Source organism: Chelonia mydas, chromosome 13, assembly GCF_015237465.2.
Source record: "Chelonia mydas isolate rCheMyd1 chromosome 13, rCheMyd1.pri.v2, whole genome shotgun sequence".
Taxonomy (NCBI): Eukaryota; Metazoa; Chordata; order Testudines; family Cheloniidae; genus Chelonia; species Chelonia mydas.
This window is the reverse complement of record NC_051253.2, coordinates 14,074,725-14,096,444: the sequence shown is the minus strand read 5'-3', so window position 1 is coordinate 14,096,444 and position 21,720 is coordinate 14,074,725. Positions and strand designations below refer to the sequence as shown.

General features: G+C 39.2%; 1 protein-coding gene across 9 annotated transcripts in view; it reads right to left on the bottom strand.

The window, feature by feature from the left end:
* Window positions 1-21,720, bottom strand: part of BCAS1 (brain enriched myelin associated protein 1) — an 85,148-nt gene that overhangs the window by 32,570 nt on the left and 30,858 nt on the right. For 6 of the 9 annotated variants that reach the window (XM_043527017.1, XM_043527012.1, XM_043527019.1 and 3 more), the window contains exons 5-9: window positions 19,324-19,467; window positions 18,446-18,490; window positions 11,397-11,537; window positions 7,169-7,204; window positions 6,594-6,797 (exon numbers count right to left, since the gene is read on the bottom strand). In XM_043527017.1, coding sequence (XP_043382952.1) covers window positions 6,594-6,797; window positions 7,169-7,204; window positions 11,397-11,537; window positions 18,446-18,490; window positions 19,324-19,467 — 570 coding nt within the window. The remainder of the gene's footprint in view (window positions 1-6,593; window positions 6,798-7,168; window positions 7,205-11,396; window positions 11,538-18,445; window positions 18,491-19,323; window positions 19,468-21,720) is intronic. The other 3 variants (XM_043527018.1, XM_043527014.1, XM_043527020.1) reach the window with 1 other exon arrangement.

The following is a 21,720-nucleotide window of genomic DNA, read 5'->3' as shown; positions in this document are numbered from 1 at the left end:
AGTTGAAAAGTACTGTTCTGCTTCCTGTAAGATACTGTTACCTGTTTCTTTTCCTATAAAAACTTAGTTAAAGTGGTAATGGTGGTTTGTGCATAAGTTATTGTCTAAGCTCTGAATCCTTCCTCTGACTTACAAGACTTTCAGGCCTTCTTACAATTCATAACTGGTGTTGTACCAGTACCTAGGAGTTTTCAGTTCAGTGTTTTCTTTTATGTTAGCACTATACAAAATGCAGTGAAAGTGAAAATGTAATTTATTTTTAGGCCTGATGTAACGAGCTGGCTATAAGGCTTTGTTTCATTTCCTGAGCATCCCTTCTTAAGTTTAATGTAAATACTATACTTTGCCTTCTGTATTATTCTCACATGGCAGCTTGAGCCTGGTGCTCTCTATCTGAGTCTAATCTCCACCCTGCATAGGACTCGACTTTTCTATTTTTCTTGGGCCATGCATTTGCTAGCTAACAAACCAAGCTGTATTTTCTTTTAATGCATAAGTATTAATTAATGAGTTCCTCTTTTGCAATTTTTTAATTAAAAAAAAAATGCAGCTGAGTGTGATTTTGATCTCTACTGCTTAAGAGGCACATGGCAGAACTCAATAGCCCAATGGGAGAAGTAGAATGGCTTTAAGCCACTTTTGTGCCCTTCTGATTTTGGGTGGCCCCTGTGTAACTTAGAAAGGTTCTGTTTAAGTTATTGCAGCCTGTCCCTGCCGGCTTGTGGGAAGTGGCGCTGTCCAGAACCTCTATAGTGCTATATGCTATGGCCCAGCTTTTGATACACGTCCCAACCCTAGCCCCACCCGAGCATGCCTGCTACATTAGGACTTTCAAGGGGCTCCTCAGAAATCAGCTGTGCCTGTTTTTCCCAGTTACTATACAAGGGATCTTCCCTTTTAAAGCCCCTTTATGTTGCTTTGGCCCCTTGAGGCAGGATAAAAAGACCAGAGTTCAGATGATATCCTGACCCTCTACTCCCATGCAACTTTGCCAGTAGTACATTCTGTAGTGGAGGTTGACAAAGCGCTTCAGGGACTCGATAAGGCCTGGGCAATACATCATAACCACCTTCTCCACCCAAATATTCATTTTCCTTCTTTATGGCACGCACCCTTCAGGTACTGTTTGCTCTGCAAATTCCATGCTAATGACTCAGTGCTGAAGGTTGCTGTTTGGTACATGCTTATCATACCTGCTGGACAGCTTGCTGGCTATACTGTCAATAGATGAAGCCTCCCATCTCAGTAACAGAGGCAGGTCTTTTGCTGATACATCTATGACCTCAAAACTGTAACTACTTCAAATTGTGATTTTCCCCCTCCAAAATGTATCCATTATTTGAGATAATTTACTGACCAATTTCCCTGAATTCTTCTTAGCCTGCAGCTTGTTTGTAATTATTCGATATTCAAAATGGCCATGTGGTATCTTTCTATGCCTAGATATGTTCCAGTCCTGGAATCAGGTTTCCAGTGCAAATACTTGTAATTACAAATGCAAAATTTGCTTTTCCATTAATATTCACCATTTGCTTAAAAAATAGAAAGGCTACGTTGGTAAACATTCCAGCCATTTGTGAGAATATTCCTGGAAAGTGATCACAAAATAGGGCCAAACACAGCAGAAGTGAATTAATTTGGAGAGTTAAACAAGCATTCACAGATATTATTTTGCACTGTTTACCGAGCTCTAATTAAAGCATTAGCACTACAGTCTGCTGACAGTCACTTCATTCGTTATATTTTGAAGTGAAAGCTCCTTTTAGAGACAAGCATTTTAGATTCCAGGGAGTCCTGCTGGAAAGGGAGAAGTAACTGGATCCGTTTGTTGATTGTTTCTGTTTGTTAGTTCAAAAGAAGCACTACACATTGGTGTGAATTACACACACTTATTTTGAACTGCTACTAGCTTTTGCTCTCTAACAACTAAGGAAAGAGAGCAATACGTTAAGTATGCAAAAGGAATTGATAAAGTAAAAATAAAAACCAACAAGCAATATCTCCAAAGCAACTTGAGTTTCAGGCTAACCTATGAGGGAGGAAATCATTTTGTGCCTTTATGCACTTCTTTGGCCTCAGCTGATTAGGTCACCAAGATTCCTGGTAAAAGGAAATATAATATATTCCTCTATCAAGAAAACCTAAGGAAGTGACACAAATCTTTTGCTGGTAAGGGATAATCATTCGAACCAAACAGGTAATTTTATTTTTTAAAAAACATCTAAATATAAAGGGCCAAATTCTGTTCTCAGCGACACCCATTTATATCTCTAGTCACTCCATTGAATTCAGTTCTCCCTGGTCAAATCAATGGAGTTATTATGGAGTTTGCACCAATGTAAGGTTCAGATTTGACCTACAGTACCCATTTCTCAAACAGAGAGAAGAGTGAGATTTTCAAAAGACAAAGGGCCTAATTTCCCACTGGTTTATACCCATGTAAACAAGATAAGCTTCAATGACTGTAAAACAATGTATGTGGGAGAAGAACTGGATCCAAAGATTATTTTAAATTAACAGAATATAGCATCAGAAGCTCAGGTGGTGTAATTTAGCATCATTTCACTGGACTCAATGAAGAGTTAATTCACACCAGCTGAGAACCTGGTTCATATTTTTAATTAGCCTAATTTTGACCATGCCTGCCACTTATGAGATAAGATAAAATAATTCTTCCATGACAATCAACCTTCCTTTGACAACAACTAGTTCATTAATGGAGACAAAAGATACATTTTCATGTATTTTTAAATCAGCTACATTACAATGAGAGAGAGCGAGGGAACATGAATGAACATAAACACCCGACAGGGAGTTGTAGACTGGTGCAATGCATTATTTCAATCATTAAAGCCAAGCCAGGGATTTTATTATGAAGCAATTACAATATGTCTTGTTTCCTACCGAGAAAACAAAACATTTGAAAATAACACCTGTTCAGCGAACAATGCAAATATTTTTCAACTTGTCTGAGAAAAATCAAGCAACTTCTAAAGCTAGACAAACACTGCTTTGGATTAAATAAAAAGCAAGACAGGGCTTTCAGACAAAATTCAAAACAAATTTTTTCCTGAGCTTTGTAAAACTTGGGCAATTTCTCCAATTTCTCTTATTTTTCATTGTCCCTTTATTTGGTTCCAGTTAGCTCATGATATTTCTATCCCAGCTGGAAGCAGGCAAGACCAGAAATCTCACAACAAATCTTGTTCTCATAAGACTTCCAGCCAAAGTTTGCAGAATCAGGAAGTTTGGATAGTTCAAAATTAGGCAAAGATGGGCCCATGCAGCAAAATTTGGGTCCTGGTTTCAAAGACCTCAAAAGTTCAGGGGTCTTTAGAGTCATGCATTTGGTGAAGGCCCAACTATACTCAGAAATTTCTAAGGGTCACCCATATCTGCTGCAGCCTATGTTAGGTCTGCACAGAGATATGCAGAGCTCTCTATAGTCCCTGTCCACCACTGGGGCAAATTTCCACTCTGATCACTCAACACCATTTGGATGGTGAGGAACACAATAAACCCAAGGCTAGAGTGGGGCTGGTGTCAGAGCACATGTGGGACTCTTGTCTTGCAGTAATAGTGTTTATTTTTGTTCCGAATTTTGAGGGCCACAAGAAACATTAGGTAGGATGGTCAAGCCCTTTTTGCAGGCTCAAGGAGATCCCACATGCCAGGAAGGACCTTGAGATGTCCTCATACCCCTTCAGTCTCCCTTCAGATTGACACAGGTTAAAAAAAAAAAGAAGAAGAAACAAATGGAGGGAGTTGCCTAGGCCTGTCATATTTGGACGGGGTTGTGGTGTGTGAGGGCAGCTGATATTTATACTGGATGGAACTCACCACAGTGCAGAAGGCCTCTGCACTACTTGAGTCCAATTGAAGCCCTCAGGAGAAGACTTTAGTGAGACTCCCCTAGTGCAGAGGCTTTGTGCTGGCCCTCTGTAGAGGGCAGAATCTCACTTATTAGTCCTAATGGAATTTTGGCCCATAAATCTTCAATGAGAGTTAATGTTCAGGAACAGATCTACATTTCCCTTCTTTCCTCTTACACAGTAGACTAGGTTACTTATTTATTAAAAAATTGACAACTTGGCTTAAGTGAATTTCTGGTACAACTCCCACTAATGTCAGTGAATTTACAACTTAATGGATTTGTCTCTTTGATTCAGCTGTTTCTCTTCTTATCCCATCTTGAGGCTCAGTATGCATCCTGCTCTGCATCTCCATTGAGCCAGACATATTCAGAAAGTGGATATGGTTTCTGTAACAATATGAAACCTCTCAGATATCTCTTTCCCCACTTTACAGGCTTCCTTTTATTACAAATACCTGATTCATCCAATGCCATAGGAAAATAATAAACCCAGACAACTGCTTTAAACTGTCTTGGATGTGAAGTGAAACAAGCAAATCATGCTTGCTTCATCTGTGAAGTAGTAAGCACGACAAATGTTCAATGTTACTGGCATACAGAAACTATGTCTCCAATTCTTCTGCCCAGCAGAGAAATCATAGACAAAGAAGCTCATGGGCTTCATTTAATCAGTATCTACTTATTTGGAAGCATTTCATTTTTGGCATCTAAATTTGAACCGTAGCCCGGGGGGGCAGTTATTCACGATACAATGATTCAGTGTAGTTCCTCTGGTAAATAAAACTAGACAGGGCCCCGCCTTTTTGTATGTACCACAAAGAACCATAGAAACTGCAGCTTCATTTTCATAATTCTTGCTAGTTTCTATCAAATATATTGTTTTACCTAAGGGCTGCCAAACAGTCAGTCTGAACCCACAAACTTATAAGCAAGTTCATTCTTGTTTGAAACCCATTAGAAGAAACAGACCAAGGGAGGGACAGATTTTCAGAGCGTCAGCATGAGTAAAACAAATAAATCAGGGGACTCCTAGAAAAAGAAACAGACTCTGTGACATTGCGTGTAAATATGATGTAATTGGAATATGCTTTGTGCAAAAGGTCTCTTGTGAGGTATCATTACAAAGCTTATAATCTACTGAGTGTGGTCATCCTATTTGTATGAATGTATCATTCTTGTATCTGAAACTAGGAATATGTAACATATCTCTGAGGTCCTACTGTAATTATGCAAAGTGTGGGCCATTAACGGTGGTTAAGAATCCTGATGGCTCCCATTGACTAGAACAATTGATTGTAGATGGCTCTGTTTACTTGTAAGCCTTCCTGTATACATGGGTGTCAGCAAGTGGGTAACGAAGTCTTACAGTGACATGTGATCATGTCACCTGAACTGCAATCCATCTTTAACCTGGTGCTTTTCCATTTAGAAGGAGGGGTGGGAATCCAGAGAGAGACAAAGGATTCCCGCCTTGTGCCAAAGATATATTAGGGGGTGGACCAGAACAAAGGGGCCCTGTCATGTGGAATCTTCTGTTTTTCACTTAAGATGCCTGCTGGAACTAACAAGGATTGTACTGTGGAAAGGATTGGGCCCAGACAAGGAAGGAGTCTAGTTGTGAAAGAAGCTTATTGGAACATCTCTAAGGGTGAGATTTACCTTTATTCAGTTTCTTAGTGTATTAGGCTTAGACTTGCATGTTTTGTTTTATTTTTCTTGGTAACTTATTTTATTCTGCCTGTTATTACTTGAAACCACTTAAATCCTACTTTTTATACTTAATAAAATCACTTTTGTTATTAATTAACCCAAAGTAACCCAAAGAAAGCTTATGCTCAAATAAATTGGTTAGTCTCTAAGGTTAGTCTCTAGTCTCTAAATTGGTTAGTCTCTAAGTAACACGGCTGTTACTCTGAAACCAAAGTAAGTGATTAATACCTGGGGGAACAAACAGCTGTGCATATCAGCTCTATATCAGTGTTATAGAGGGTGAACAATTTATTTATACATAAACTTTATACAGAGTGAAACGGATTTATTTGGGGTTTGAAACTGGGTGCCTGGGTGCTGGAGATAGGCAACTTGCTAAGCAGTTTTTGGTTAAAGTCTGCAGCTTTGGGGGCGTAAACCAGACCTGGGTCTGTGTTTGCAGCAAACTAGCATGTCTGGCTCAAAAAAGCAGGTGTTCTGGAGTTCCAAGCTGGCAGGGAAAATGGGCTCAGAGGCAATTCCAGCTCATCAGGTGACAGTAACCAAGGGGGGGTCTCTGTGACCGAACCCATCACAGACTACTATGGAAATTACTCTAAAAACCTATAGAATTTATTAAAGAATAATATAATCTCTAAAGGATTTTTAAACCAACCTATATAATTTAATAGAGATTTATATCACCTATTCATAGGGTTAGCTCAAAAATTCTATAGGAAGTTATTACTCTTTATTAAGTCATATAGGCCTTTTCCAGAAGGGTCATAATTACACACTAGTAAAGGAAATACATGTGCAAATAACCATCAATATCCATTTGCACAGGCAACTGCACAAAGCACATGCACAGTGGTGGTAACTGCACAGACATTCACACTTACCTATGTTGTCTAAAAATGTGACTCTGCTTAACTTCTTGGCTTTGGTTCCTTCATCAGGAATCAGTTACATTATCTCCCCAAACTGCAGAGATGGGGAGCAGAGGAAACATTCCGAAATCTAGACATACCTTTTTCCAGAAGAGTTTGCTCAATGGTGTGGAAGTAGGTGCAGGTCTCTCCTTAGCCATATCTTTGGGGGCTTCAGTAGTTGCTGCTGCTGCCTGCTTCTGAGCTGCGGGTTCAGGGGCTTTTGCAGTCTGCGATTCTTGAGAGGGAGGGGCATTTTTTTCAGATTTTACATTGACAGAGGTGACCGGCGGCTGTTCAGCACCCTAGAGACATACACAAAAATCGTTACAGCATCAATAAAACTTTGTAAAGGAAAACGGACTCAAAACACACTCAAGCATCACTCATGACAAGAGCGATGACGCAATAAACCACGCTCACCCAAGAAATATGACACAGTAGAGCACAACTTGTACAGCATCACTCATACAAATTGCATTGCCATACACTTCAGAGGTAAGTAATGCAGTGAACTCATGGCAAGGAAGATGTAAACTAAGTAGAAATCCATCCATTGCAAAGACTGTTAACTGTTACATTCATACATTGTGTCAGACCGGATGTGGCAGTGACATTAGTTAAAAAAATGACTATATATAAGTCATTTGGATGACTTATAAGTAATCCTACTCACTTGGGCATTAGTTGGCTCCTGGGTCTCTTTTGTGGACTAAAGGGAAACAAAGCACAAAGGTAAGTTTGTTTTGAACAATACCATTCTTCTCAGTTACACAGTGTAGGAATTGGTTGTATCTCTAATCATTTTCTTTTCAGTGAATACCTGTGTGTGTCAAAGTCCAGACTCCTGCTGCCATGTAAATTGAATTGGACTGCCCTGCTTCTACCAACCCTTTTTTAAGAAACAAGGCAGCTGTAGTTTGAGCAGCTCCAGCAATAAACCTTTTGCTTGACCTAGAGGAATTGCCCTTTAATAATACACACAACATCAGCTCTACCTTACTGGAGTAGAGCTGGCTTCTAAAAGGTCTTGGGCTTTCATGCTTACTTTATGGAAATCACCAAACTCAAACTCATCCACTAGTACACCAGTCACCTTTATTTGGTGCATTTTGTGTCCTTTTCCCAACAATTATTTATATCTTTAGAAACACTGGAGTTTCATGTCAGGTGCTTCGTGGCCAGTTCTCATGCATTTATTTTCACAGACTTGTACTTTCAAGAAAAAAAAATCTCCAACTCATTTCCTAGTATAAGGCATAACAAATTAAAAACAACAACAACTAGACACAGCTTTTCAAAGGCACACATTTGTGTGTGTGTGCCTGTGTGTGCGCATATGCACATACAACCCTCAATACATGTGTACAAACCTTGGCTTATGTTTGTAGACGGGGACTGTTTGCAAAATGGTGTCTTTGAAAATCTGGGCCTAATTTCTGTGATAAGAAATGTTGAGTGATAAATGCTATACTGCGGCCTATATTCTGTAGCAAAACGCAGGTAAGATATTGCAGATAGTGCTGCAATAATTGCTTAATCAGGCCTTTAAATGTAGGTGGATCTGATTATACTAGGTGCGGCTGACGTAGAGAATTGTCTAGGATGGATTTTGGGCTATATAGGGCCATGTAATGTTTGTTTTTAATTTCTGATTTGAGGCCTGGTTAATATTTAAGCTATGCCCATTACAAATGACCGTGCAAGTACATTTTTGTTGTTGTTATGATTGTTCGAGCATCAGGTCTTATTGCAGAGTTTTGCAAAGCACTGTATGCCCTACTTCAATACTGAAGATAAAGGTTCTGTACTCTGGAGACCTTTTGGGAGTAACATTTACCCAAGCTCAGAAGGTCTGCACACACCCTTTAAAGCAGCTGTGTTTTGCAGTAAGGCTATTCAGGAGGAGAGTGAGACGGCAAAGAGAGAAGCCGTGGGGCATCTCTGCACTCTAAAGGCCGTGGAGTGTGCCTGGAATATATCATCTCTGATTACCATCAACAGAGCAGACCATTGGGGCAGCCTAGGGAAGAAACCATGAGGTCCACACTTATGTGGATCCAGGGAGCTAGGAATTTCCAGTCTATAAACCGGTGTTGTAGCTACAGAGGGGCGGCACCAGTGGTTGGAGGTTGATTCCATTGCCCCCACCCCTCCTCCCTGCAGAGTTCCCTACCCAAGACCTGTTAACTCAGGGCGAATTTATATTTGTATGTAAAAAAATCAGGTAAAACTCAGTGGTCTTAGTTAGGATTTGCTTTTCGATTTGGGAGTTTGTTCATATGAAAAGTGTGATCTTTGGATTTATTGCAACACTGGTAGCCTTGCAGCACACAGTTTATGCAACCAGATCCAAACTTCACTGAACCAGTTATCATGACTCTTGAGCTGCTCACTCCAAATAATAGGGCAGCTTAGATTAGGAAAGGAGTAGCTGAATTCTGTAAAAGGAAGAGAAGCAATAAATTAGAATATAGGGCAAATGCTCTTCCTGCTTCTCTAATTCTAGGCACCTTGCCATGCAGTTGGGAGATTTCTTGAAAGAACAGGTGTGAGTGTTCTGCTGGAGACATGAATTTCCCCTTTTTGTGGTTAACTCCAATGATCCAGAGTAATTTACAGAACTCCAGGGTGAATGCCAGAAACGGACTTCAGCTATAGTGCCTGAAAGTTAATTAATAATTTCTCTCCTCCCCAGATGGAACTTCATAAATCAATAAAGTTATATTTAAAAACTAGATCTGAGCATAAAGCGACATACATTCAGGATCTGAATAGCGAGATGCACAGGGATTCAGCTGGGAGAATCCCATCAAAGCTAACAAAATCCCAGGGTACCAGGCTTAATATGTTTCCAGTTATTAGGGTCCATGTTACTGCTCAGAAGCAACATTTGAAACTTGGTTTTTAGTATGCTTATTTTGACTAGAAGTTAGTATTTTATATAAGTGACAGCACTGAAAAACAATGGATTTTTTAATCATTGCTATCCTCCTTCAATTAGGATGGATACTTCAGGATTATTACTGAAGCTAACAAGACTATTAAATAGAAAAAACTCCAAGTAACCAAGGGTTCTCAAAATGAAGTGTTCACAGTTAAATTTTATTAAACCAATTAACCATCATTTTAAATACATTAGTTCTTTATCTAATTGCCTAAGATGTGTCATGTTTAAATTACAGTTTGTCATGTCACAGGACCAGAAGTTAAGACACAAGGAACTCCACTGTTAAGTTACTAATGTCAGATTTTGAAGCAAACCATGACAAAGGACTGACTTTCCTGTGTTGGCACAAAAGGTAGTGCCCTGATTTGAGACCTCTGCCACAACTAACGGGGTAGTGTTTTAGCCTCAACTTTGAACTTTCTACCTTTTTCATTGGAGAGTGTCACAATTTGTAGTTCCAATATTACTTACACTTGTTTTATAGTGTGGTAATTTCTTACATATTTAAACACAAAACACCCACACACTCTGAAAAACACAATAAAAAATCCCCACAGAAGGAGGAATGAGTCAACATAAAAAGTATGCATTTTTAAATAGCTTTTAAAAACATATTAGCTAGTAATGTTTGACACTAGTGCAGGGTCTAGGGGGTAGGCTGTGACCAGCTAACTTATTTTAAATGCATTAAATACTCTACACTATTTAAAAATGTGTTAGTCAAAACATGTTAGCTGTCATGTTTTCAAAACATGACCTATTTTCCTCATCTAGACAGTGCCCAATAGTTTTAACTGCAGCGGAAAGACTGTCGTACCTTCCATGAGATTTAATGAGATGGAACATTTCCGGTCTAGAAAAAAAATGAAGGAACATGGAACTTTTAGTGAACAGTGGAGAATAAAATGTTCTTGTCAGTTTTAAAGAGGTGCCTCCCCACTGCTAACCCTAACATAGCTACTTATTATAAAAGCCCCCTACTCCCAAAACATTCCAAGTGGGTGTCTGAGTGGAATTTTTGCATGCAATTAATATTATTTTCCTCCCTCAGCTAAAGGGTCTCTGACTCTACATTCTTTGGGATATAATGCTACTGTTCTTTGTCTCCCAGCCACAGTGCATCACAACATAAATCTTGATCGTCCTTGTTAAGACAAAAGCTTTGATTAAGATCTAACACACTGAATACTAGGACTGGGTTCAAAATTCTCGGTCAACACTTCTTTTTCCTATGGAAAACTGGATTTTCAGCTACATCAAAATTTTCATGGACAGTGCCTGCTTTCCTCAAGTTTTCAGGAGGAAAAACAAAAAAGATTTTCAACCAAGAACAAAATTCAGTTTTCAGCCAAAAATGTTTCAGTTTTACAATGAAAATTCAAGCATTTCAGTGGAAAAATATCTCAACCACCTCTACTGAATACGTTTGGGGTTATAGGCTCCAGTTCAGCAAGGTATTTAAGCACATGCCTGACTTTAAGCATGTGAATAGTCCAATTAAGTCAATGGGAATCTTTTCATTGTCTTCTTTAGAAGTTGGATTGGGCCCTTAGAGCTAGCATCCCATTGAAGGAGACCTTTTTTTTTTTCATAATTCATTGTTTGTCAGTGCAAATCTTCTATGTATTCGGATTATGGCCATTGTATGTTTGGTTAGTGTTAATGACTTATTACAATAATAAAAGAACATAGGTTTTAGCAGATTAGAGGAATTCTTTCAGAATCCTGAATTCACAGATGGTATATGAGGGAAGTTTTTCCATGTTGCAAAACACTTTTTCCCCACAGGTTTTAGGTATATGCTTATGTAATTATTTTTCAAATTATTTAAGGGTTGACCAGATTCCGATTTCAATTGCACCATATTAAATCCCATCATTTTAATACTTTACCCTGCGACAAGAGCCATCTGTTACTTCTCAGGGTTCCACTTTTGCTAGAATCATATACAGACCTTATGCCTAAAGAATTTGCTAAATGTTTTGTGTCCTAACTTGGGACTCTCTGACTTCTTTTTCTTGGCTCCTTTAGCTTGGGATTCTGCTGGTGTCTTCTGAGCAGGATGCCCACCATGGCCCTTTTCCACTTTGGATTCCTTTTGTGCAACAGCATTCATAGTCTATTACATACTCCATTTCCTTTATTGCATTATTAATTATACATAATTAAGTATTAATTAATACATAATACAACACTTACATGTGGTGTATTAAAGTCAAACATTTCATTTCATCCACCTGGACAATAACATGCCAAAATAATGTTATATTTTTTGTTTAATCGTTATCTCTCAGTTCCCATGGACTTTGTTTTAGGTGAACACTAGCAAAAATTTGACTGTCATCACTTGGCAAACCTCCTCTTTCTGTTACTTCAGTGGAATTCAGATGATTTGACCAGAGTTACAAATGAGAGAAGAATTTGTATGTGAATGTTTAATCTGAGTCCAGTGGGCTAAAGTCTGAATTAATTTACACCAATTAAATCCAAGATTAACTTCATTCCAGATTAAACTGGTATAAATGAGATCAGAATTTGGCCCCAAATTCATCATTATGCTAAGGCGGCAATTCTACAAAGATTAAAGCATGTACTTAATTTTGAGCACATGAATAGTTCCTTTGAGTTCAGATGGATTATTCATGTGCTTAAAATTAAGTGGGTGTGTAAATCTTTGCAGGGTCTGGGTTTATCTTTATTATTTAGGGTTTTTCTAATGCTGTACTGCTGATTATATAAAAAAGGTTTCTGAATAATATGTATAAATAATAAAAATGTATTAATCTTCCATTAATGCATTAATCTAAAATGCATGTTCAAAACATTCTGAGGTATATGGAAATGTGTAAAACGCTTATGCAATGTCTACCAGTCATGTTGAAAAAATCAGAGAAATATTAGGAAGTGGGCAGGTACTAACGTTCTTAAATCAGGAAGTAAATGTTTCAAAGTCACTCCATTGTATATTCCCTTAAAAGGACACTGCTTCTGAGAATGATCTTCCAATCTGAGCATGAATCAGGAGTATCCTACTCTCTGATACCAGATCTAGAAGTATAGTCTGGTTCAGGAATAGAATAGCCAATTCTATTCCTGAACCAGACTAACCCCATTACTGTAATAACATTAATGCCAATACTCTATAGAGTTCACGGGTAACATCAGTTAAGATTTCTCCTTTATCCACCTCTTAGAAAACTTCAGCCCTTTTTATAAACGTATGAAAGTAAAATGGTGTTCAGTAAAAACATTCAGTCTATTATACATGATCTTTAAGATTATAGATTATAAAGCCAGAAGGGACCATTGTGATATTCTCATTCTAGGTGGGATGGTAGAATGTTTTATTTTATTTACATTTTATTTTTTTTTATTTAATATATTTAATTAAATATATTTATTTAAATCTATGTTTGTTTTATTTTGCTATTTGCAAATGTCTTGGGCTTAATTCTGATCTCTTATACCACTGTAACTCCATTTATTGCAAACAAGGTACTCCTGATTTATATTTACATGAATGAATTAAAAATCAGGCCTAATATATTCAAAAGTATGAATATGCCAGATTAGACCAATCAAATCCAACACGAAAACTACCAACTGATCACAGTTGTTTTTATTGAAAGCTTTGACCAATCAGAGTTGACTGACTTTTAGAAACCACAAGAACACTGAGTGATCCAAGTCCCAAAGCAATAAATATTGTTTGGTCTACAGTGCCATCAATTAAATTAAAGACACTATTGTTCACTGGATCGTGCAGGATAATATGAAGTATTTTGCAGGAAGCTCTGAAGCTGACATAATATTAGATGTCATCCTGACACCTAGATCTTCCCTTGACACGTAGTTGCCCCTAACTCTGTCGCACACTATCTCTTGGATTTTTTATTATGTGATAGTTCAGTTAGCTATTAAGATTAGCAATGGCCAGTTCTTCTTTACTCTCTTCTGTTCTGCAGTGCTCTTGATATACCCATGGCTCTGCTGAAGGGTTGAACATAGTGGGACAAAGTCAGGAGTACTGTGAAGGGTTGAATAGATGGTTCAGTTGAGGGCAGATTTGTTCCAGTCAAGTGGATAACTTTGTCCAATAACAACTTATAAAAAAAACTCAGCTAATCCTATGACAGTGTGATTCAACAGAAGAAAAGAAATACAGATTTATTGTATTGGCCAAATTCTGCTTCTATTAACATCGGTGAAACTCCAATGACATCAATAAGGTTGCACCCATGTTTGGAGAGCATCTCTCTCTCTCTCAAAAATAGGTTAAATCCATAGGTATGTTGGTTAACAGCATGTTGGTGTGCTTTAAGATGCCAAATTCAACCCTAAAGTAGTTTTGTTCTTTGTAGGCATGAAGGTGAGGATCTTCCTAACATTCTTTGGACAGATCTAAGGGTGTGTTTTCACTGTAGAGCTAACCCAGGTCATCAGCCACATTGAAAAGGCTTATCTGTGACTGCAGAGCCATTGGCCATTATCTTTGAAAACTCAGGGTGATTGGGGGATGTCCCAGATGATTGGAAAAAGGCAAATATAGTGCCCATCTTTAAAAAAGGGAAGAAGAAGAATTTGGGGAACTACAGCCTCACCTCAGTCCCTGGAAAAATCATGGAGCAGGTCCTCAAGGAATCCATTTTGAAGCACTTGGAGGAGAGGAAGGTGATCAGGAACAGTCAATATGGATTCACCAAGGGCAAGTCACGCCTGACCAACCTGATTGCCTTCTATGATGAGATAACTGACTCTGTGGATATGGACAAAGGGATGGACGTGATATACGTTGACTTTAGCAAAGCTTTTGATACAATTTCCTACAGTATTCTTGCCAGCAAGTTAAAAAAGTATGGATTGGATGAATGGAGGTGGATAGAAAGCTGACTAGATCGTCAGGCTCAACAAGTAGTGATCAATGGCTCAATGTCTAGTTGGCAGCCAGTATCAAGCGGAGTGCCCCATTGGTTGGTCCTGGGACCAGTTTTGTTCAACATCTTCATTAATGATGTGGATGATGGGATGGATTGCAGCCTCAGCAAGTTCGCGGATGACACTAATCTGGGGGGAGAGGTAGATATGCTGGAGGGTAGGGATACGATCCAGAGTGACCTAGACAAATTGGAGGATTGGGCCAAAAGAAATCTGATGAGGTTCAACAAAGACAAGTGCAGAGTCCTGCACTTAGGACGGAAGTATCCCATGCACTGCTATAGGCTGGGGACTGACTGGCTAAGCGGCAGTTCTGCAGAAAAGGACCTGGGGATTACAGTGGACGAGAAGCTGGATATGAGTCAACAGTGTGCCCGTGTTGCCAAGAAGGCTAACGGCATATTGGGCTGCATTAGTAGGAACATTGCCAGCAGACTGAGGGAAGTGATTATTCCCCTCTATTCGGCATGGTGAGACCACATCTGGAGTATTGCGTCCAGTTTTGGGCCCCCCCACTACAGAAGGGATGTGGACAAATTGGAGAGAGTCTAGCAGAGAGCAACAAAAATGATTAGGGGGCTGTGGCACATGACTTATGAGGAGAGGCTGAGGGAACTGGGCTTATTTAGTCTGCAGCAGAGAAGAGTGAGTAGGGATTTGATAGCAGCCTTCAACTGCCTGAAAGGGGGTTCCAAAGAGGATGGAGCTAGGCTGTTCTCTGTGGTGGCAGATGACAGAACAAGGAGCAATGGTCTCAAGTTGCAGTGTGGGAGCTCTAGGTTGGATATTAGAAAAAACTATTTCACTAGGAGGGTGGTGAAGCACTGGAATGGGTTACCTCGGGAGGTGGTGGAATCTCCATCCTTAGAGGTTTTTAAGGCCCAGCTTGACAAAGCCCTGGCTGGGATGATTTAGTTGGGGTTGGCCCTGCTTTGAGCAGGGGGTTGGACTAGATGACCTCCCGAGGTCTCTTCCAACTCTAATCTTCTATGATTCTATGAGCCAAGTTACTGCGTCACCACTGTGCTGCACTAAGACTTTTGGGGGCATATCCCATAGTTCTTGTGCTGCAGTAAGAAAAGATGCTCTATGATTCCTTCCCAGTGAATTCTGGGAGAATCTGTCTGTCCTGGGGGAATTATGGGAAGACCCTGGAGGACTATCGGAACTCAAATGTGTCCTCACTGCAAAGTGGGTGGGTTACCAGTTCGAGATGAAGTGAAACCTGGACTCTGACCCATAGCACCAACTGTGCCAGCTAGCTTGGGTTGGAAGCACAACCAAAGTTGGGTGAGGACATGAGTGGGCATTACGTAGGTAAGAGTATGGGCTAACTCTGCAATGAAGGCACATACTTAGAGAGAACTTATTCTGTGGACAAAGTGGTTGCACTATAAAAACCGTTCCCTGTTGTATTCATGAAGAAAAGCCTGCTTCTGCTCCCACTGAAGTTGATGGTAAAACTCCCATTGATTTCACTACCGGGAGGACTAAGTCCTAACTGGAATTAGGGTCAAATTTTAGTACTCCTGTTTGCTGACAGGATTTTTAATATGGTGAAAGTGGCAAAAATCCTGTTTTGAGGAAAAGAATTGATTATGAATTCCTCTCGATCAAAAATTCATTATTTGTTCCTCACTCTTTTCCTACCAAACTGATGTTGAAATGGGAGGGGGGGGGGAATAAAATTTAGTGCTAAACAAAACAAACACACAAAATGTTACTTTCTTTTTTTTTTATTTTTGTTGAATTGAGTGAAAATGTGATTTCTCACCACGAGTGAAGATTTATTTGTCTTGCCAATCTAAATACTTAGTCGTGGTGTTAATTCTGGAAAAAAGATTATTGGAAGTAAAAGCGTGTTCTTCGTAGAAAGCACTCCCAGCAATCTCTGTGTATTGTGCACAAAGGCTGATTTGCATATCCTGCTGGAGGCACCCGGACATGTTTACTTTTACAGGTGTGTTAGCAAACCAAACCCAAACAGTGTATTTGTTTCCAAACTACAGTGTGCCTACATCTACAGTTATATGTTGCAGAAATATCAGGCTGGTTTTCACAAAGTCAGGCCTGCATCTGTCTATGTAGGCTGGGATTTTCAGAGGCTCCTGAGACAGCTGAGTATCCAAATCTCATTGAAATTCAGTTGGATTTGGGTGCCTTACTCCTGTTGGCTCCTTTGAAAATTTCATCCCTGATAGTTAGGGGCAGTTGACAGAGTTGTGTGGACAAGTTAGGTAATTGTGTGCATGACCTATTACATGTCCAAACTGTCAACATTTGGTTGGTTGTTAAGAATTAAGAATGAAAGGGGCATAAAGAATAGTAGGAAATTGGTATAAAAGAAGAAATACATTAACAGTTATTTTTTATTACCGAATATACAGAATTCTGATGCTACTTTTTAAACTCTTTTATTCTCTTTAAGCTATTTCTCTGAATGCACTTGATAAAATCTAATTAATAAAAATAATGTAGGAGGTTATTTAGTTATAGTCATATAAACTGATTACCAGGTTCACCGGGAATTCCTGTAGGCTACTGTAACATTGCGTTATTAAGCTACATTATATTTTCTGATGGTCCAATTCTGCTGCTGCTGATGCCATTATGATTTTTGACACTGACTTCAAAATGGGATCAAGAGCAGTCCTTAAAGGCATACTTGTTTCTCTTAGAATGATTTGTGCTTTTAAAAACAGTTTTCAGAACATATGCAACCTTCACAAATTAGATGTATACACTTTGGACAATGCCAGGTTTCAGATATGCACAATAATAAGACTCCTACCATCATAATGCTTCACAGAGCTACAATAATAATGATTCCTGGAGCTCACACATTTGATGGGCCAATTTTTGCTCTGTTACACCAGTGTAAATCCAGAATAACTCTTCTACCTTCAGCAGCAAGACTCTAGATGTAACAGCATGTAGAAATTGGCACAATGGGCCGTATCTTCAGCTAATATAAAGGAGTGTAGTTCCAATATGTGCCTATGAAGGTTATGCTGATTTTCACGAGCTGCTAGGGGTGGGGAGGCAATGCCACTGTAGGAGAGACTGCAATCTGCACGCTGCATTACATTAGAAGAATCTGGACATTCTTTCTACCCCATTTTAAAATCATCATGGAGAAACTGACTCTCACCTCCCCGTGTCCTCTGAAGCCTGAATAAATGAGAGAATTATACAGAGGTGGAGGGGAACAGAATTTACCTCACAAACCAGGATCAGGGTGCAGGTTTCAGCTACTTAGCAGGAATAGTACAGCCCCTCCAACTACAGCATGCTCCTCGTGTGACCGCTAGAGACACACAATGAAGGTGTCGGGTCTGGTCCCACTGAAATCACTGAAAGTCTTCCCACTGATTAAAATGGGAGTTAGATCAGACCCCTGGTGGGCATGTTCCCACCAATAGCATCTGGTTTGGACCCCAGCTCCAACAAGAGCAGAATGTGTTGTCATCTTCCTATGGACCTGTTCCACACCCTGCACAGAATAGCTACAGTTCTGCATGTGCTGAAAGACTTCTGTGACCCTATGTACAAAGAGGTGAGAATGTCGCCCTGTATGCAAGGCCTCAAGAAAAAGATCTATATTCACATTTAAATAATAGGAAGTGAAAACTGGCAGCTTTGCATAGCTGTATAAGCAAAATCATAAAGAAATCCTGACCCTATAGTAGTTAATGGGAATTTTGCAATTAAATTCAGTGGGCCCAGAATTTCATCCAGAAACCCCAAACTGATCTAGTTTGAGAATCTAAATAACTTCCAATATAACAATATTACTATTTCAGCTTCAAACTTCTAACACGGGAAGTGAATTAAGTAGTACATTCAGCACATTATTTGAAACTGAATGGAAAAATTAGACTAGTCTATGGTCATCTTTCTTCTTTTGTATTTTATTTCTGAAAGGTTACTGTTTGTTTTATTACAACAAACAGTAACCTCATGTACAGATGAAGGGAAGGCACAGGAGAAGAAAGGATAGCATTGAAGCCAATCTGAGCACACTGTAATGGTAATGACAGAGAGAAAAACATCAAGTAAACTGCCTACCTTGTCCTCAGAGTCACTTTTGGCTTCTGATTTGCTTGGTGAAACCTTAAATATTTGAGAAAACAAAATACTGTAATAGTGGATGAAATATGTCCAAATTCAGTTTCTTTCAATAGAAAGGATCTGGAATTTCATCAGTTAGTTAGAACCTAGCAGGCTTATCTATGACATAAGGGAAAGAAAACACATGCAACCTACAATATCAAACTCTATTTTGCTTTCCAAATGGGAAAGACTTATTGCATATTAATATGAGATTAATTCATTTCCTGAATGTAATTTTGAGACAGTGTCCGGAAAGATAAAAATCAAGATAAAAAATATATTAGACAACCTGCAGGTTCTATTATTCCCTAAAGGTGAACCCAATCATGAATTCTGATCCTCCTAGATTATAACCTATGGCATTTGCTGTCCTTTTGCATGGCTAATTTAGTATTTTCATTACCCTGCTTCCTCTCTCATTAACAACTATTGTTCTTCTTTGTACTTAATGGTTTTCCTGTCTCTTCCTTGACTTACATTTGTGCTGCCAGTAACTGATGATTGTTTTATTTGTACATTTAGACATTTTCAAAGCAAGTTTTAACTCACAGAAAATATTTTTAACAGAACTGAATGACTTGGGTTCTAAAATAGTCTATAAGAGTAGAGGAAGTTTTCCTAATCAATACCATTAAGTAACTATTGCACAGTCTCTCTCTCTACCTACCAATCTAAGCATTCTCTAAGGCATCAGTTTAGTTTTACAACATTAATATTTGGTACCTGAGATGATGAGCATATTAGACATTCATAGATGCATATAGATTGGAATTTATACACACTCTTTGTTTTTAGGTGTTCCCTATACAGCAAAACTGTAGACAAAGACTTACCAATGTTTTAAAGAAACTCATGACAGAATTATTGGAGTCTGTTGTGGCAAATGCCTTGGGGTTCTCTTGTTTTACTGCTGCCTCGTCAGTATTGACACCTGCTGAGCCTTGCTGCACGGTTTTTTGGTTGCAGTCATCTATGTCCTAAAAAAGAAGCACAGTTTCTTCAGACCCAGCTTGTTTAATTTCCAGTGGAATGTAAAAGTAACACTTGTGATTTGCATCCTGTTGCTCTCAGAGTCATAACCCCAATTCCAGCCATACTTATCCAGCCTACATATTCAGAACAATCGAGCATTTATACAAATCTTTTTGTCCCTCTCTTCTAATGTAGTAAGCATTTGCAGCTGGCAAGAGGAACACTGTTCTGAGCTACAGAGTATAACACACATAGCAAATAAAGTTGCATGCAGCAAAACAACCCCCTTTTTCTACCAACATGGCTTAGCACTTGTGAACAGGAACAAATGGCAGAGATTTTGGCCTTTGAAGCCGCAGTGTCTGATTACAACATACAAAGAAAGCTTCTGCTCCTCAATATTCTGCAATTTCCAGAAATAATTTTTATTTATAAAACACAAACAACATTAAAAAAACCTCTCAAACCACCACCAAATATCAACAATAACTCTAGCTTTTTAAGCCACACACAGCTGTCTCTCAGCGGGGCCAGATTTTCCAAACAGTACAATCAGGACAGTTCTTCCTATGCTCACACTCAGAATTGGGAATCTATTTTCAAAGAAGCTCACTTCCCATATAGGCAGTAAATAAGGGCCAGATTTTCAGAAGTGCTTAGTAGCTGCCGTTAGTACATTTACAGCCTGATTTTCAAAAGAGTACAATATCCACCCTGTTGAGCTTTTCTCAAAACCTGGAACTCTTAGAAAATGTGGCCCTTAGACTGTCTTCATTACTTACAATCTTGACACCACTGATGGCTCAGAAACTACCTAAAGAGCTGTGCAAAAAATTCACCTCCCCCTTCCCAAATATCTTTTACATGAATACATAAAAGAAATAACATAAAAGTGTGAGTCCTCACGCATCTTTAGGTCTTGATCTTGCAAATTCCTAAGTGCCTCTTGAGAGGTACCAACCCTCCCCATCTTCGCTGAAGTCTGTGGATGTTGGGGCACTGAACACCTTGTAGGATCGGGCTTTAGGGGCTCAGTTAGCAGACTATTCAAATGCAGTGGATCTCATTGTAACTAACAAATAACTGTGCGATTAGCAAAGTGCAAGCAGACCAGTTAGGGATCTCTGCTCCTAGTAGATAACTTTGTAACTTTAAAGAGGCTAATAGATCAGTTAATCACCACTGTATGGATTTATACACATGAACATGAGTGAATTCAGTTTCAGTTTACAGTGTTTTACGTATAAATGACTCTTTGAACAATGATTGGGCATATTCTTCTTTCCCCCCTTTATTAACACTCAGGTTCCCTTTCTCCATTAATAATCTATTTTGGGGGCTTGCTCCTGCAAATCCTACTTATGTGAGCAGTCCTGTTGCAGTAAGTAGGACAGATCACATGAGTAAAGTTTTTCAGAGTTAGAGTTTGTGACCCAACAAACAATAAGCCAGGTTCTTTCCCCTGTTCTGGCCTTTCCATACTGCTGTGATGGCATAGGGGGACCAGAATCTGGCCATAACTGGTCAGCTGAAAATGCCTGGATTGGGGGAGTCCTCAGCTTGTATTTCTCTGCCAAGAACAATAACAACTGATGTTCAAACTGCACTCTATCCTGAGAGGGGAACACATCACAGAGACGGGCTGTTTCCTCAACTTCTCCCCTTTTGGTCTGCCTATATCCACCTATCTTGAGGGAGCTGAGCTTCTTCCAGATAGATAAGAAGCAACTTCACAGTGGGTGCATAATTCTCTCTCACTTCCCTGGGGCCTCCCCACACCTACTCCATGTGTTTAGGGCAATTCTGCACCTTTCCATGCTGCAGAAGGGGAGAGGAGAAGATGGCCCAATTGTCTTCATTTCAAAAGCCTACATGAAGAGCAGCAGGACGCAGAAGATCTATGAAGAGCCCGAAAAAGAGCTCTGTGTAAGCTCAACAGCTTGTCTCTCTCACCAACAGAAGTTGGTTCAATAAAAGATATTACCTCACCTGCCTTGTATCTCTAACAGAAGATCACTATGAGATAGCAAAAGTCCTACCAGCTAGGTATGCAGGTGCACGGATGGGACTGCTGGATGGGCTGTGCAAAAGAAGTGTTCATACAAGATGAGGTTCGGTTGAGGTTCCACTGAAAATTGGACCCCCTATAATTTTAATCCAGATAGTTTTCTGTAATTTTCTGTAATCAAATGTCTCTGATTAAGGACTGAGAAATGCTCCTTCTTTCTAAATAGATAATAATTATATAGTGGAATTCA